This window comes from Barbatula barbatula, assembly GCF_947034865.1.
Source record: "Barbatula barbatula genome assembly, chromosome: 2".
NCBI lineage: Eukaryota > Metazoa > Chordata > Actinopteri > Cypriniformes > Nemacheilidae > Barbatula > Barbatula barbatula.
This window is the reverse complement of record NC_136767.1, coordinates 19,783,510-19,800,337: the sequence shown is the minus strand read 5'-3', so window position 1 is coordinate 19,800,337 and position 16,828 is coordinate 19,783,510. Positions and strand designations below refer to the sequence as shown.

Below are 16,828 nucleotides of genomic sequence, written 5' to 3'. Positions count from 1 at the left end.
CGATTTTCAGTTTGTTGCCAAGTGTCAACTATAAATGAGTGTGAAATGCGCTTTGTGCACAAACTAAAATGATGAAGGGGAAATGTTTTATTGTTACCAGCTACCTGGGTCACCGACTGTTGGATATGACATCCCGTTGCAGATCGCTATATTGTAAGAAAGATAAAAGTGTGTGTGTTTTTAGAGGTATCCTACATTTACAACAGATTTAAAGAAATCTGTATTATAAAAGAAACACTAATCGAATCTGAAAAATTCACAGTCTTTATTTAGAAAAGTATTGGGCGTCTGTTGAACACACAACGCGATTTACACATTTTTAAATATCTAAAAATGTTTGCAGTGCTATGAATGTTTGCGCTAATATATGCATTAGGTGAATTAGTTACATTTTAAGACAACATAAAAATACGAATTCGTAGCAATAAAACCATCATAACAGTTTGTGACAAATTACAAATTCAACAAAAGCGCATTTATTTTCGTAGTGTTGTTTTTATTGTTGTTGCTGATGTCCTTCATTTAGTTTTATCTGGTAAAAATCCCAAATAGGCTACTAGTTGTTCATGATTGCATGTAATTCCATTGAGATTACTGTATCTATTGATATTTTTTATTTTGGTTTGCTTGCGTAATATTTTGTGCAAATAAACCATTTCTTAGGGGAAAAGCACATGTCTAAAAAATCACCAGAAAATACCCATGAGGTTCATTTCTTAGAACCTCGTCAGATATTTTTCTGAAAACGTCCTCGGCATTTACATTTTTTAATAAATAGGTAGCATCACCATTTGGTCAGAGTCATTTGGAAAGTCTATTATTGCGCATTTAGTTATCTTTTCAAGGGTTTGTCGAAGCGCAACCCTGTTGTTCCTGAGTTTGGAGCAGTGACAGGTTTAATCTGTTCATCGCGGCGTGTGTCGAGGTATCACACCAGAAAGAGATGCTGAATCTGCGCCGCCCTGAAGACCGTGAAGGAAAATCCTCGGTACGAGAGGCCGTTGAATTGGTGGCGGAGGCGCCGATGGCCCTCTGTATAGATACAACCCAGGTCCCGGTTCGAGGTTAGAGACCAAACTTTGTGGGTAAAAATAAGGTGATGGGAACATTCTCTGAAGTGCCGAGTAGTTTCCCGCTTCAGCGAGGAGCTCCAGTCCAACTGCTGTCTGTCGCTTCCACTTCGTTCTGTAGTAGAAAAAATAAGGTTTGACTTACAATTTACAACAATGTTCCATAATATACGAACATAATTATTACAGTAAGCTAATACTAACATTAAATGTATGTAGTTCGTTAGGAGATATTTATCAATTTAACATTTTGTTTAAGTTGGACTATATGAAGATTTTGATTCCAAACTGAGATTTTGAACATTTTTCATTGTGCATTCCAATTAATATCAATCAAACTGCAGTTGGTTTGTTTTTATTTAAGCCATAATAACTCAACAAATACAGCTAACTAACACAATAAAAACATGATAACATAATAAAAAATATTTAAGATTTCTGAAGAGTTATCTCATTTTGGAACCAAACTCTTTATTTTTTTATATTTCAGGATATCGGTTTGCGATTTAAAATGTAGTAGATTTTTTGTAGTTGTATGTAATTATACATTCAGTGTTGTAAATTTGACTAAAGAAAGCATTGGACATCTACGGCTTCATGGAAAGTTTTTGTTTCTCGAGAATTAATCCGTGTAATATCTCGTCCAACAGTCATCCGTCAAATTGTCACTCAGCAGAGAGCCTTTTCACATGAATAATTAATAATTTTGGCAATTGTTTAATTACTACTCGGAAGTTAAATTATTGATACTCCGTGCAACTATTTATTATTTATGACTAAATATGTTGCGTTGTTGTAGTATGTTTTTTTCACAGTTTACAAAAACGAATTGTAGCGCATAACTTTTTAAATATTTATTGTTTTTTGCTAAACAAAACTTGCTTAAGGTTAGTTATTTCGCTTTCTGTTTAACAACAGTAATTGTACAAGATGCTTGCATTCACCTGCGGTTTTGGTACCATGTTTTGACCTGTGTGTCAGTGAGGTTGAGAGACGCTGCCAGCTCCATCCTGTCCTGCACACTCAGGTATTTCTGACGCTCGAAGCTGCGCTCAAGCTGCCCCAGCTGGTGATCTGTGAACGCTGTGCGGGCTTTACGTGGCTTCTTCAACCGGGAGCTCGGACTGTCTCTGCTGCTGGAGATTTCTCGATCACCTTCATCTTTCACTGAAAAAATACACGATAAACATTTATTTGTCAGTTTGGCCAAAAATGACTCACGTTGTATTAACATCCTTTAATTTTGTATGTAATACTGCAGTATTTAAATTATAGCTTTTGAATGTGTGCGAATTAAAAATTGTACGTTGCATCAAGTTCAAATAGCTTATGGCTGTAAAGATGTTTTGACGATAAGAAAAACTTTATAAGCTCCCGGGGTTGTCGAATACAAACCAAATGTTATCTGCATGTAGACAATTATTCTCAGATTATAAAATATATCTCATCTATTAATTTATAGTAGGTCTTTTTTATTTTAAACTTGAGCTTAATGTAAACGTCTACAAAAGACATTACATTTTTAATTAAACGGTTTCAATTACAAATAGGCTACATTTGACAATCACTTGCTGTAATGAAGCCATTTGTGGGATCAATACAAAAGAAAGTATAAGAAATGACCAATGAATGCACTATTGTGATAAATTTGTCTTCGGAGTCGTCAACAGAAATAGGCCTAAACAGTTTTAGTTTTACAATGTACATAATATTTTACTCCATACTACAGTTTTTATTCACCATTAGGCCTATATATATATTGATTAAGCACATACAAATTATTTTCACCACTGTATTTAGCTATTTATTTTGATGCGGTTTACGCAATTTATTAGAAATAATAAATCGCATAATGGCGCGTAAATGTAGGCTAACGAAACATTTTATCAAACAAAAAATGTAGCCTACATAAACTAAATATTAACTATTTTAATTGACTAATTTATACAAATACGCCCAATTGTGTTTTTATGTTAGAACGAATATTTGTCTAAACAGTGAGCCACTGTCCTCGTTCGCTTTCAAGTGTAAACGTATGTCTCACCCCTGAATTCACTGTCCGATGACGAATTGCTGTGAAGTTTATCCATGCAGTCCTCAGCATCTTGGGCTGACTGTCCATGACTGGAATAAGGAGCACATGCCGCCAGGGGCTTACAGTCCGCTAGTATGTCTCTGATCAGAAACGAGGACGTTACTGTTCGCGGCTGCTGGGATATTTGTAAAGGAGAGTCCAGTCCCAAAGTGCGAGCGTGTCTTTGCACCGCTTCTTCCACAGAGATCCGTCTAGGTGAGGGAGGCGATGAGCAGTCACTGTCCATGTCCGACCGCGGGCTCAACTCCACCGGAGACCTGCATTCTCCCTTAGAAATACACGGACTGGTAGGTCTGTGAGAAAGTATAGAGTCGATTCCAAAGCTTGACCCGTTTGTGGATACCTCCATCGTGAGTGCAGCACGGAGTTGAGTGGATTTCAAATGTGCATTTGTTCTTTCTGACACGGATTTTGGTCACATAGAGGAACATCCACATTAAAATCAAATCATTTTTCTTGCCCTTCTTAAACCCTCCTTCGAGCCTGTCCCAAAAAAGTCCTCTCAGTACTTATCACGGATTTCAACCAGATCCTCCTGTTGTTGAATGCAGTTCAGTTTTGTTGTAAATGTTCTCGTACTTCCTTAAAGTCAATTTCAGCACCATGGACAGGTACAACATAAGATGATATCCAAACTTAAAAATCTAAAACTCTTACAAAGATCTCTATCAACTACAACCGAATTAAACCATTAGATCCTCTAGCCTGATGTGTAAAGTCCTACACTGGTTTGCGAGGACTAAACCTGTGTAAGAGAGTATAAACACAAGCAGTGATCTTCACGACCTGAATATGACACCCTCAAGTAAACAGCCGATGCTGGAGGAGGAATATGCTTTTAAAGGTGTCCATTCTGCGTTTGTCCTGAGCGCCACGTCGTTATTGGTTAAAGGGTATGGGGGGGGGGGGGGTGATCATCACGTACGTGTTGTGGGAGGGGAAGAAACACAGTCATCCTTCTCCTTTCTCCCTAAATAAATCGCAGATAGGGATTTAACACCAGGTAGTTGTTATTTAGCACTTTAACGATAGTTTCCTATTTTATTTTAATCAGAACCTTCCTATATTGTAAAAGTTAATCCCTATCATCAATATATTTAGTATTCATACAGTTTAGATGAAATAAAAAATAAGCATACAAATTAAGCAGCATAGTTTATTGAAAGATTAATACATCAAAAAGAAGCTTGACAGGCAGGAGCACTGAGACCAACATGTAATAATTACAAGCTCTGTCAATCCACTGTGTATGTGCCTTGACCTAGAATCCCTCTCCTACTTGCAGATTCTGAGTGGTGGGCTATCATCGCTTTCTTGCGGGCTTCAGGGTCTCGAAAGGTGTCCAGAGCTGGCCCCACCTGCAGAACGTTATCAAATACATCTTACTCTCATATTCAATGGACTGGGATGTTGTGTGATGGAGCATGATGGGAGGTGAGCTTCAAAGGACAAACCACATGTGATTCATGTACATTGAATGTACAGTATATATACAAGAGACAGAATGGCATATATAAGTAACATGATTTTGGAACATGGAAACGTTTGGATTTGATACACAGAAGCGTATAGTCATAAATGATGTGTACTGACTAAAATGTGTGCTTACAGGTATTCAACAAAATATAACTTGTCGTCAGAGGACATGTATAATATAAAAAATGGCTTAAAACTCCAAATCTGTCAATTATTAAAATTTTTGTATACGTTTAGTAAACGTTTAAAGTGAATGAGATACCAAAAAAATAGAAATCATGCCTTTACTAAATACTTCTTTAGAGCAGCTAACACCTCATCGCATCCTGCTTCAAATATACCCATTTGTCTATTTTATTTTTTCGTTTTCCAGCCGAAATAAATCTGTGGCCTCTCACAAACCCCTTCACAGGCCTCTGAATTAAAGAGGAGGAAAGATGGAATGAAAGAGATGTAAGAGAAGATGACAATACTAACAAACGAATGACAGGAACGAAAGAAAACGAGTGTAGAATGAAGAAGAGAGTATATGATGCAAATGTCGAACCTGGTGCTATCAGGACAGCTACTTGACAGGCTGTAATGAGCAGAGGTAAATCTTTTATAAGGTTAACGCGCCTCTCTCTCTCCATCAGCTGTCATACAAGAGAGAATTTGGCGCAGACATGCAACCAAAATAAACCCTCCCTCATTAGAGCCAACTGAGGGTGGACGACAGGACAGACAGGCGCACAGGGTGAGTGTGTGTGTGTGTGTGTGTGTGTGTGTGTGTGTGTGTGTGTGTGTGTGTGTGTGTGTGTGTGTGTGTGTGTGTGTGTGTGGATGGAGGTGCGGGGGTGATTTGCAAAGGAAATCTAGACAGAGAGCAAAAGAAGAGTTAAAAGAAAATAGCAGCATGGGATATGAATGTATGTAGAGTAAAAGGGAAATGGGTGTTTGTGGCCTGCGTGTGCATGTATATGAAGAAATCTTTGTTTGTGTTTTGTGTTCTGTCAATTAATGTATATATGAATGTATAAAATGTGACACATGCATATGCATCTTTGTGTTCCGTCAGTTGTCGTAAATGTGTGTAATGGTCTCAAGGGCCATCATTAGCTTAGCAGGAGTCTGATTCCTTCATTATTGGAAGCATTAGGGAATTTCAATAGAGAATTTTCATGTACTACTGACAGGTAGAGCTGTCATGATGATAGTCTACTTGTCCATGGATAAGACCTGCACTTGATTTAACTGGTTATTCAACATCAAACCAACATTAAGAAACAGGACCTGAAGTGGAGAGGTTAGTGTATGTGTGAACAATCGCAAGGGCTTTAGGCATACATTGTTTGGAGTTCATTGTTTTCACACATACACATTCTCTCTTTCTCTCTCTCTCTCTCTCTCTCTCTCTCTCTGTCTCAGAAAGTTCGTTCTGAGGTCCGTGGGAGCTTTTACCTGCTGGAAACGAGGCAGTTTCCACATGGATGGAGCCTCAGGCAAGGGCCGACTCTTGCGAAGCAGGGTTGTTCTTGTGTCCTGTATACGACCAAGCTGAACCTGTGAAAAAGGACAGATTTAATAGACACTTAGAGATTTACATTATTTTTTCAACATCACATTTTTTTATGTACATCCATGAACCTTCTTGTGGTGATGGGCCTGTTGAACTCTGTCCCTGGCCTGCTGCTCTTCCAGCCATTTCTGAGCGTACTTATTCTCCATGAGCTCTGAGATTGGAGTAGATGGTCTGAATGAAAACAAAAATATTGTTAGGTTATCAAAAGTTATCAAAATTAATGTTTTGTACATTAAAAACAGTCTTATTAGTAGCAGAGAGCTTTTTCAGAATAGACAAAATTTTGAATAAACAAATGATAACCAATGAGAGTGGAAAGAGAATTTATTTATTTTGGATAATTTGATTAGGCCTCCAGCTATTTCCAAAAGTTTTATACTTTAAAGGTCCAGTATATGAAATTTAGTGGCATCTAGAGGTGAGGTTGTAAATTGCAACCAATAGCTCCCCTTTCGGAGAACTACGGCTGCTGACACAGGATGTGATGTCGTCACGTTTCCGCTTCTGTGCCGAAAGAGATAATGTGTTTAAACGCACTCTGAAGAGCAGTTTGTCTGTTTCGAGCTATTGTAAAAACAACATGTCAAAAAAAACCTCTGAAGACATATTTATGTATATTATATTGCATTTCTGTAAATAGATCCTCCAAAAAAATCACACACTGGTCCTTTAAAAGCTCTATTGAGGATATTTTACCATATTTACCATGATACCATACTATCTATAAACAAATACCTTCTCAAATGTAAAATGTAAAAAATTTGACTAATAAGAAAACCTCTCAGTCCATAATCATCCCACCATCGGGTGCAATGAAATGCTTAGGACTGACCTTTACTCCCATTCGATCCTGTATACATTCTTATATCCTGAATAGACATCTCAAGATGCACTACCCGTACTCTTGTGTGCAGTATTTAATGTGCGTATGTGTGCGTACAGGGTTGGTGACATTTTGTGCAAGGATCCTAACACACCCTCATTAGGGCTGACCGTGGCATCTGCAAACACCATTTGATGGATAGAGAGCAGGGCCAAACAAGTCCCTGAGGACCCCTGATCTTACCTCTCATTGCTCCAGCCCTCCTTCCTCCTGACTGCCTCTTAAAACACACACTCACCCAACACTCCTCACCCTGGATGTATCAACATCAAGAGCCAGAGGAAGAGACCGAGAGGAAGTCTGGACACAAAGCTGTGTTTTCGGTTAAATAATTCAGCTCTGTTTCAACAGTATCAAGGCCCAAGAGGACGTGAGCCAAAAAAGAATAGAGGCAGAAGGAGAAGGGAGCTTGTGGCGGGTCGGACCGCTGTAATAATCCTACCGAATCTCAGTGGGCAAGTTCCCTACAAGTTTTATTCTGTTTCGAGCAGATATACAGACGCATACATGTACATACATGCCTGCCCTTTCCCGTCTTGTAAAAAAAACACTATTTCTTTAATTGAACATTTACTTCCAGTTTCCAGGATGTAATAGAGGGTCCTGTTCTTGGAAGCATTTATAGAATAGCTTCCTCTGTATATCCATATATTAGAATGATCTAAAAATGGAGGAGGTGACGTAAAAGTTCTTCTAGTCTTAAATGGATTTGTTTGAATGCAGAGAGCAAAACTCACCCGATTTATTCTTTCTTGGTCTTTAATGTGATAGTTCATCCAAATATGACAATTCTGTCATCATTTACTCACCCTCTTGTCGTTTCAAATCTGTATGACTTTCTTTCTTCCGCAGAACACAAGAGAAGATATTTTGAAGAATTCTGGTAACTGAACGACGTCAGTACACCGTCACTTGCATTGGTTTTGTGTCCATACAATAGAAGTCAATGGGTGCCGAGGCTGTTCAGTTACCAGTATTCTTCAGAATGTCTTCTTTTGGATGCTTTTCTAATTTGAAATTGCGGAAATCTTAAACAATTTTAGTGAATATTCTATCTGAAAAATGGCAAATTTTATACTTTTTTAATTGTGTATGTTTTTGTATATTATGTATTTTTGTCCCTCATGCACTCAAGATAGCCTGATGATTCATGTTATCCCATCATAATTTAAAGGAAATCTGATTTTAACATCGTCAGTGGCACAAATTTGCTTTTAGGGTGAAATCCGAACTTCTTCATTTTTCATTACATCTCATATTTTCAATGGACACCCACCGCCTCCGATTAGTGCAGATTAGTCTGCTGTGATCTTCAGAGCTTGTTTCCTTGATTTTATATGAAAGAGATCCCCGACAATTTTGAAAGACAGGCCTCTATAAAACACATCCAAACTCACCTGTTAGTAACACCAAATGAAGCATCTGGTGTCATGCAAGTTGGAGCAGTCCTGTGAAAGCCCTCTTTGGTCGCTGGCTGGCACTGGATGTCATGGGTGGCACGGTATTGGTGCAGCTCTTTGGCATTAACCAAGCCAGACTTGACCCCCTCTCGGTTAAGAGAGATAAAATCCCTCTCAGTTGCCCTGTGTCTGGTAGACACCGTGTGGGTGTTCCAGTTCGAGATAGCTACAAAGGAGAAAGATTATGTTATATATTATAAACAAATAATATGGTGTCAGCGTAACAACAATGACACAACAGTAGATTTTGTTTGTTTTCTGCAATAGTAGTTAAATTAGGATTTGTGGTGACTAAGCTTAGATAAGCATGACAGGGTAACATCTATAATCGTATCATAGTTTATGGGACTGCATAAGGAAGCGGGCTTGACACTTGCAGCCATTGTCTGTCGTCTGTTGGAAGTGCATAATTAAAGTGTGAGCCGGTGCAGAAGCCAGGCACAGTTTAGTATGCTAACAGGAGTGCACTGACAGCACAGGCTGAGCGCCTGAGGGGACACTTACTCAAGAAAACACATTGTGACATCATACTGTGACAAGATTTGGGGGGGTAGGGGCGTCTCATAAACAAAAGATTTTAATTTGATGTAGATGCTGCTGGAAAATCATTGAATCTTGAAAATTTTTTGCACGTGAAGCCAAAAAGCCTAGCTAATCTAGCTAAACAGTGTCAATTTAACACAATTTTTTTGTCACCTACCCTCTGGCACTCCTCCGTCGTGGACGATTGTTGCTGTCCCATAAACAAAATCAGATCCAGGGCAGGACAAACCTCTTGACTTGGTCTTTCCAAGTGTGGGCTATGGAGATCACACAGTTCTGAGGTAAATGTTAAGAACTGCTTACACACACATACATCTTTTGTCTATTTTGTTTCTCAATTTTAACTCCAATTCTTTTCAACACAAGCATGAAGTGTCAAACAGCTGTCAATCATATCACCAAAATAAAGTGTGAACTTAGAATTGGCAATACATGCATCCCAATGTCCAAGGTTTATGTCAAAAATACAGGTTTCTTTTTGATTGACAGACGGTTTTCAAGTCACATCTTCAGGTTTCAAAAACCAGCAGTGATTGTGTCTAATAATAAAATCTTAATTATGCAAAAAAAATGTGTTACTATAAAACACACTGAGGCAACTGTCAGCTCAGCAAAGAAACTGCAAAACGTCAGTAATAATTTCCAATGAACATCCATGTGAACGATCTTGATGGCTGATTTCTTCAATCATGACTGAAGCACTAACACACAGTCGTCCGTTTAGTTCATGCAGGGTATGATTTATGTCTCCAGTGTCATAACTGTAAAATGATTGACAGCTTAAGGATGTAAAAAGGCAACATTTATCCTCTGTGTGTGGGGGGAGAAATTCCCCCATCATCATCTACTCTAAGAGCATCTCATGGGGCAGAAGAAAAGCCCACTATTCTTCTCTGTACTCTGTTAAACAACTCAAAGCCTTGTTTTAAGAGCAGCTTAGCTTAGAAAAGGTGAAAATTGAGAATCAAACCACGGCAAAGGTGACAACCGGATGTATCAATAGTGATCTGTGAAATATGGTGCCTGAGCATTCCAGAAGCAGGTGCGTTTGATCTTTGATGGAACATGAGGGATGAGTGCTCACGTGTCAGTCACAGAGTTACATTTATGTCAGCGGTTCTCCTCATGCTGTCGCAAGTGATTTTTGGAGGAAGAAAAGGGTTTGTGTGGTGAGTCTGTCGGATCGTGGGAGATCTTTGTGTGTTTGCTGTGTTCTGAGGACTTTATTCCTGGTTAAAAACCCTGAATCCACCATTATTCTGAGGGTTGAACAGTCTACATTGAAAAATGGTATGTATCACTGGACCCCCACCAATCGTGCTGGATATGTACAGCCCTCCAAAAACTACGTCCGCCAAACTCTGGTGTTTCTATGTTGAATGGCCAAATTCAGAGAACCTTTTTGGTCCTTTAGAAATGACAGACACCCAAGCACATTTCCGACCTCTAGTTAACATATCTGTTGAAACGTATCAAATGCTTCTTAAAGCTACAATCCTTTGGGTTAGTGCCGCTGTGCTGCTCGGCCACCTCTTTAATCCCTTTGGCAATTTTAATCTGCAGATTGGTTTGAGGAGATCACTTAGAGATGCCTGAAGGAACGTGTTGACTGCTGGCGTAAAACGGCTAATCAGAGCCCTCAAGACATTATTGGGCCTTTCATTCTCAATAAAAGCCTGAAAGGGAAGGGGAACAACAGAAAAGGCAAGTCGGCTGGAGGATTATGTTAAGCAAAAGCTCCTTTTATATTGTCATTTACTGGTGATCTGTCTCTATATTGTGGTTTCATTAACCAGGCATGGACCCGCTGAAAGAGCCAGAGGTCGGCATGAGAATTGAGTCGCATTGGGAGAGCCTATACGAGGGTCGGTGGGAGCAGATTATTCACACAGCCTAAAAGGAACAGAATACAGGAGGACATAATCATCTCTTACTTAGGAGACCCCTTCAGTTTGGTCCCTGTCTATTCAGCCCCCCGTGCATTTAATTTCACCATTCTTTTGTTCCTCTCTTGCTCATGTGTGCTCTTTGGATTTTGCTTGAGCTCTGAGATTAGTTTAGCGCTGACCCTCAGTCGATCACTACAGGTTTTTAGTCCCATTTTTGGTGCTTTCTGAACACACACACTCGCTCTCACTCTTTGATCACAGAACTCTCTCCTTTTCTTTCTCAGATCTATAAGTGACCACCATGTGGCATCCCTCTGAATAGCTCAACCAAAAATTTGAATTCTGTATTTTACTAAACCTCTTGCCATTTTAAACCTGTATGACTTTCTTTCTTCTGCAAAACACAAAAGAAGATATTTGAAAGAATGTTGGTAACCGAACAATGACGACTTGCATTGGCTTTATGTCCATGCAATAGAAGTGAAGGGTTACCGCCGTATGTTGTTCGGTTACCAACATTCCTCAAAAGGAACTCATACAGGTTTGAAATGATGAGAGGATGAGTAAATGATGACAGAATCTTCATTTTGGGGGGAACTATCCCTTTTACTGCTCTGTTCACAGATCTGTTGATCTGTTCCGAGTCTAAATCCCGCTGTTGTTAGTGAAACACTCACAGAACATCTCTACTAGATTACACAAATTGCAGTGAGGACGCTTCGGTATAAAACCAGTCTGCATTTCCTGTCCAAAGCCTACCAGTTTTATGCTGCCCCTGTAGGCCTGGTTTAATCTCTTCAGGCATTCACGGAGAGCCTTGAGCCAGGCCTGATCAGCTCATCTGACTCAATGCTGACAGAGAGCCTCGCTGTGCCATTCTTTCCCTCACATTTACAAATAAAAGCACCCGTGATGATGATTAGAGGATAATGGGAAGTAATGCGCTGCCAAACTGTTTCTCCTAATTATTGCAGACCAGTTCAGCGCCATCTGGTGCCTGATTAGAGGACAGCAGGCAAGTTGGCTTTAAATTAATCTTCCAGCGAATTAACTAAATAGAGGGAATGAGCTGAGAGAGAGAGAGAGAGAGAGAGAGAGAGAGAGAGAGAGAGAGAGAGAGAGAGAGAGAGAGAGAGAGAGAGAGAGAGAGAGAGAGAGAGAGAGAGAGAGAGAGAGAGAGAGAGAGTGAAAGCGGGTATGAATGCAACTCTGTATCATTTAGCTGCATTTTTTTCGTTGTCTTATCTCATGTGAATCTGATGGAGTTCATGGAGAGCGAATTCAATTAGCAGATATTTCCTTCTAGCCAATATAATTCTTATATTCTCAAAAATACCCAAAAAGGATTTGATCCCAAACATGGTCTACACCCATAATTCTACATTCTCATATGCCTCTGTCTGTGTACTTTAAAATACCCAGAAAGAGTCAACATGATGAAGTCAGCCTTTAAAAAAATATATATATATATATATATATATATATATATATATATATATATATATATATATATATAAACATATATTAATAATAAGGATTATGGAAAAAATGCTGAGAGGAGAGAAAGAAGAGCCATAAGCCCAACTTTCTAATCAGATCACAGATTTCCCCTTCTTCAGCGTAATCCATCGCCTCTAAATTAATATCTGCCCAATTCTAAAATCCCTGAATGTCAATGCGCACATATGTGCAATGCAAACATACAAGCAGATTCACGTGCGCATTCATCTCATCTCCTCTATAGTCTGGCTGGTTATTAAGATGCTAACTCTCTTTATGTGTGGCAAATCCTGAAGCTCTGGGTATAATTGATGAGGCATTTCCATAAAGAGGGCCAACTAATTGGAAGCATGTGTCTGGGCGAAAGCCTGCATGCTACCCTCCTTCAATACAGATGAGATTCATCCTACAGCTTTAGTAGGTACGCTCGAGTGTGGATGTGTTTAATAGAAAAAGTAGCCCGAGATAAGTCCACAATTTGGTGATAACCCCTGTGATTATATGTGAAATGTTTAAGTAAAATGATCATTTATGTTTCAGACTGTAAACTAGTTACAACATTTCTTCCAATTGAATCCAAAAAAAATTTAATTGGCATTGATTTGCAGAAAATTAGAACAGGGCAAACTGGTCAACTTTTACAACTTTCATTCTTCTTTGCAAATTCGTTAAATTCTATGTGGGTGACTATGTCATTCCTGAGGTTTGTTATGGTTAAAATTCTCCAGACACAAAATTGGAATGGACACAATACATGCACAAATGTTAAATAAACGGGAGTGGTCTTTTAATATTTCTGCGGCTGCATGTCCATACCGTACTTTAATGCATACTGCCTTTGTTATGAGATACTACATAAGGTCAAAGGGCCCTTTACATATCTCATTTACATATATCTATTATTCAAGTAGTTTACAGTTATGTACTGTGGTTCAGGATTATGGATCTGTCTTTCTGTGCTCGTTTCTACTGTGGTCCCAGCTGGATTCTATTAATGATAAGGCTTTGTGTTACTACAGCGACGGTGTGGAAGCTACATCACCTTGTTAAGGTTGTGTGAAGGCGTATGAGCCACTGTTCATGTTGGCCTGTTTACAGAAGTGTAGGTGCTTTGATTTACCAATGTCTGTGTGAAGGTCAAGTTTGGGACCGGTCCCTTTGCAATGCAAATACATTTCTGAGGCCAATTAAAGTCACTAGGCCAGCCTGGTGATGTCGTTTTTTAAAATAGTGTATTAATTCAGGCAAAAACATACCTAAAGGTGCAGACCAGACATATACCTAAAAATATGGCTGCAGGCTAATGTAGGCTGCAGTACAGATTTGCCTAAAAAGGAATCACAGATTGCTCTGTTTCTAACGTTAGCTATATAGGGTGAATTAAGTGAATGGTAATGAGTGGGAAGAGGGGACTGTGAATGGGGCCCGGCCAGTCTGCTGCACAGCAGGGCTCTCTCAGACACCAGAAAACAACAAAAGCCCCAAATCTGCTCCCCTGATCTCTAATTTACTGGTCATCAGGGAATACAGGCATGAAAACAGGATTTATTGGCTATGCCTCATCAAAAGGGAATTAACAGCAGAGGGGAGGACAGGGGAGAGGTGTACTCTTCTATATTTATATTTTTACAACTATGAATGAACTTTTCAGACGCAAAGCATATTTATGTGTATATTAAATATGATTCTCAGAATAAATCTCCTATTCAGTTTGAAACCCATTAGCACACTATATTCAATTTCTCATGAGACAGCCATACATCAGACCCGCACAGGCATAGCAAACTCTTCCGATGATGAAGCGGTCTCACTGTACGTGTATGCCCGTAACGGATCCTATACCTGACAGCACAAGGGACTTGCTGCGGTTGGCCTATTTCTTAATGAATATGAGCCTGCCATTGGTCCCCCTTTACACAGAAACCCTCAATTGATTAAAGCATGTTGAGGGTGCATGTTCTAACCTCAAGCTCAAAAAACTAAACACAAGAGGGAAGAAATCAGGCAACATCAGGCAACGCCACAAGAACAAAAGCTTAAATCCTCACAGATGACTCTGTCATTGTTCCAGCGCATTGCCAGAACCTGTAGCTGTGACTGCTCACAATGAAAAAGAATGAGAAATCCTTGATCTCGTGGGACTATAGGAACATGCACACAGTTCATTATCATAGTCATTTAAATACAGTAATCCTATTTTCTGCATCAGTCAAAGGGGGCATATCAAATAACCCTAGAGAGCATTAGAGAGAAAAGAGGGGCGAGAGCAAGCAAAGGTCTTACAGAGGCGTCTTATCCCACCGGGGCTGGACAGAATGATCGGATGAGTGTGAAAAGAGAGAAGGCGGTTGAGGGAAAATAGAGAAACAGAAGATCGCGAAGGTTCATTTCATCCTCCTTTCTGCTTCACTGGAAGAGTTGATGAAGTCGAAATGAAGCAGTATTAGATGAAAGATATGCTGGAAGTAGTTTTTTAAAAGACACAAGACTTGAGCTGGGTCCCACAAAGAGGGTTAACTAGGAAAAGGAAGAGGCTTCAAACATCACACGCGACGACGTTAATCCAAATAAAATCCCTTGATGTTAAAATTGTATATTTCATTTGGTAGTGCATTCATCTCAGTACTGTCATTCTCTTATTCTGGCTGTAAATTATTAAAACATGTGTAGAAATGATTATACAGAACATTCAAATTAAGCAGTGTTTGTGTTTAAAGTGGTAGATAAATAGCATAGACTAGTGCTGTTTAATAATCCTAACATTGCACATCTTTTAATTTTTCAAATACTTTACAACATTTGATTGAAATGTGTTTAGTTAGACTATCTCTGTGTGAGATAACTGAGCAGACAACTCAAATGTGCAGCCCTTGATAGAGGGGGTCATATGACCTTTCAAAATAGGAAGATTTATTCACAGAATAACTCTGCCATCTAGTGGTCATTTTGATTATGATGCTTTTGACTAAATTCAACATAGGCTATGAAGTATATTTTTAAAACACAAATCATGATTAACTAAAGTCTATACTATTTCTGAAGTTTTTCTAGTGGTCAACAAAAATAAATAATGATTTAACCAACGCTGACCTTTATTAAGAGAGGACGGTGCAGCATTGACTCTCTCACCACGCCAATGCGAGGACTTTCCATATTGTGTTCTCCGAAATGGAAACCTAATGTACAATAACACGGTATTCCAATATTATAGATCATGCAAATAGTCGAAACGATGTAAATATGTGATCACAAAAATATAGAGTATGGTAATTATCAACTATCATTTCGGCCTATGTTATAATATCATTCCGTTAAGGAAAATGATCTCCCACCTGTTGGGCTACAGACCTTGCCGAGGAAAGATAATGACAACACGGTTGCCGGCCGCTTCCGTAGAGTAACACAAGTTGCTGTAGTTTGTGCTAATGTGCAGCACAAATGTTTATAGCAATACACCAATGCAAAGAGGGATTTAAGCTAATGCTGTGCAGGCCACGGGATAAACTCTTCTTTCTGTCTTGTTGTTTTGCGTTGCCATGGCAATATGACGCTTTTGCATGCACCCGTGGGCACAAACAGGCTCTTTTGTGGTGTTGTCTTTTCAAAAAGGTTTTGATTATTATTACATAACTTGGTGATTATTATTCATTTCAATGCTATATTCTGTAATTTAAAAACCGTTATTTATAAAACATAATGCAATCAAACGTCACGCTGTTAGGAGCGGTTTTGTGTACAGCACGACAGAGGGCAGCCTGGTGCCAGAGATGCACGCGCACTCAAACAGACGATGGAGAGGAATGAAGGGTGAATTTATGATTCATTATTAAGTATCTTAACTTTCATTTTAATGTAATTAAAGGGCTCTTCACAATATGTATCTGTGTGTATTTTAACAAAAACGTTACTTTTCTGAGTGACAGCAACTGCAGCCTTCAAGCGCCTGTAGAAATGAGCAGCAACCGTACAGCGACCTCTGCTGGTGGACAATCATTTTAACGTTGAGAAGCCCTTTTCTAGGTTGCAGCGTCATCATTTGTTCAGAGAAACGAACGGCCAAATATAGCCCATGCAATCCTAAAGCAGTCTTAACCACACTCTAAATAATGTATTAAATTCTTTCACATTTATATTCGGAAGCACAGACTGTATATCAGTTTTATGAAAGAGGGCTGTTTATTTATTTGATTAAAATAAATAAATTTAAGAACATAAGCCGTTAAGACTAGAGCAAACTCGAGGTTTGTTCCTGCAAGGATCGGCTTTGCTTGTCATCTGTGCATGCAGAATCAGGTTCCGTCATCTCGAGACTGCGGCGGAGCTGCGGCTTCCTCAGTATCAGCATCTCCAT

At 39.1% G+C, this 16,828-nt stretch overlaps 2 protein-coding genes across 2 annotated transcripts; both read right to left on the bottom strand.

Annotated features, from left to right (window-relative positions):
• Positions 1-247: 247 nt before the first annotated feature.
• Positions 248-4,028, bottom strand: barhl1a (BarH-like homeobox 1a). Its single transcript, XM_079473661.1, has 3 exons — positions 3,115-4,028; positions 2,015-2,237; positions 248-1,185 (listed from the first exon to the last, which is right to left on the bottom strand). The coding sequence occupies exons 1-3, from the start codon at positions 3,512-3,514 to the stop codon at positions 906-908; spliced, it is 903 nt and encodes a 300-aa protein (XP_079329787.1). The 5' UTR covers positions 3,515-4,028; the 3' UTR covers positions 248-905.
• Positions 4,029-4,309: 281 nt separating this feature from the next.
• On the bottom strand, positions 4,310-16,026 carry cfap77 (cilia and flagella associated protein 77). Its single transcript, XM_079473954.1, has 7 exons — positions 15,810-16,026; positions 15,568-15,653; positions 9,246-9,345; positions 8,483-8,711; positions 6,268-6,373; positions 6,082-6,183; positions 4,310-4,523 (listed from the first exon to the last, which is right to left on the bottom strand). The coding sequence occupies exons 2-7, from the start codon at positions 15,628-15,630 to the stop codon at positions 4,401-4,403; spliced, it is 723 nt and encodes a 240-aa protein (XP_079330080.1). The 5' UTR covers positions 15,631-15,653; positions 15,810-16,026; the 3' UTR covers positions 4,310-4,400.
• Between the last annotated feature and the right edge of the window lie 802 nt (positions 16,027-16,828).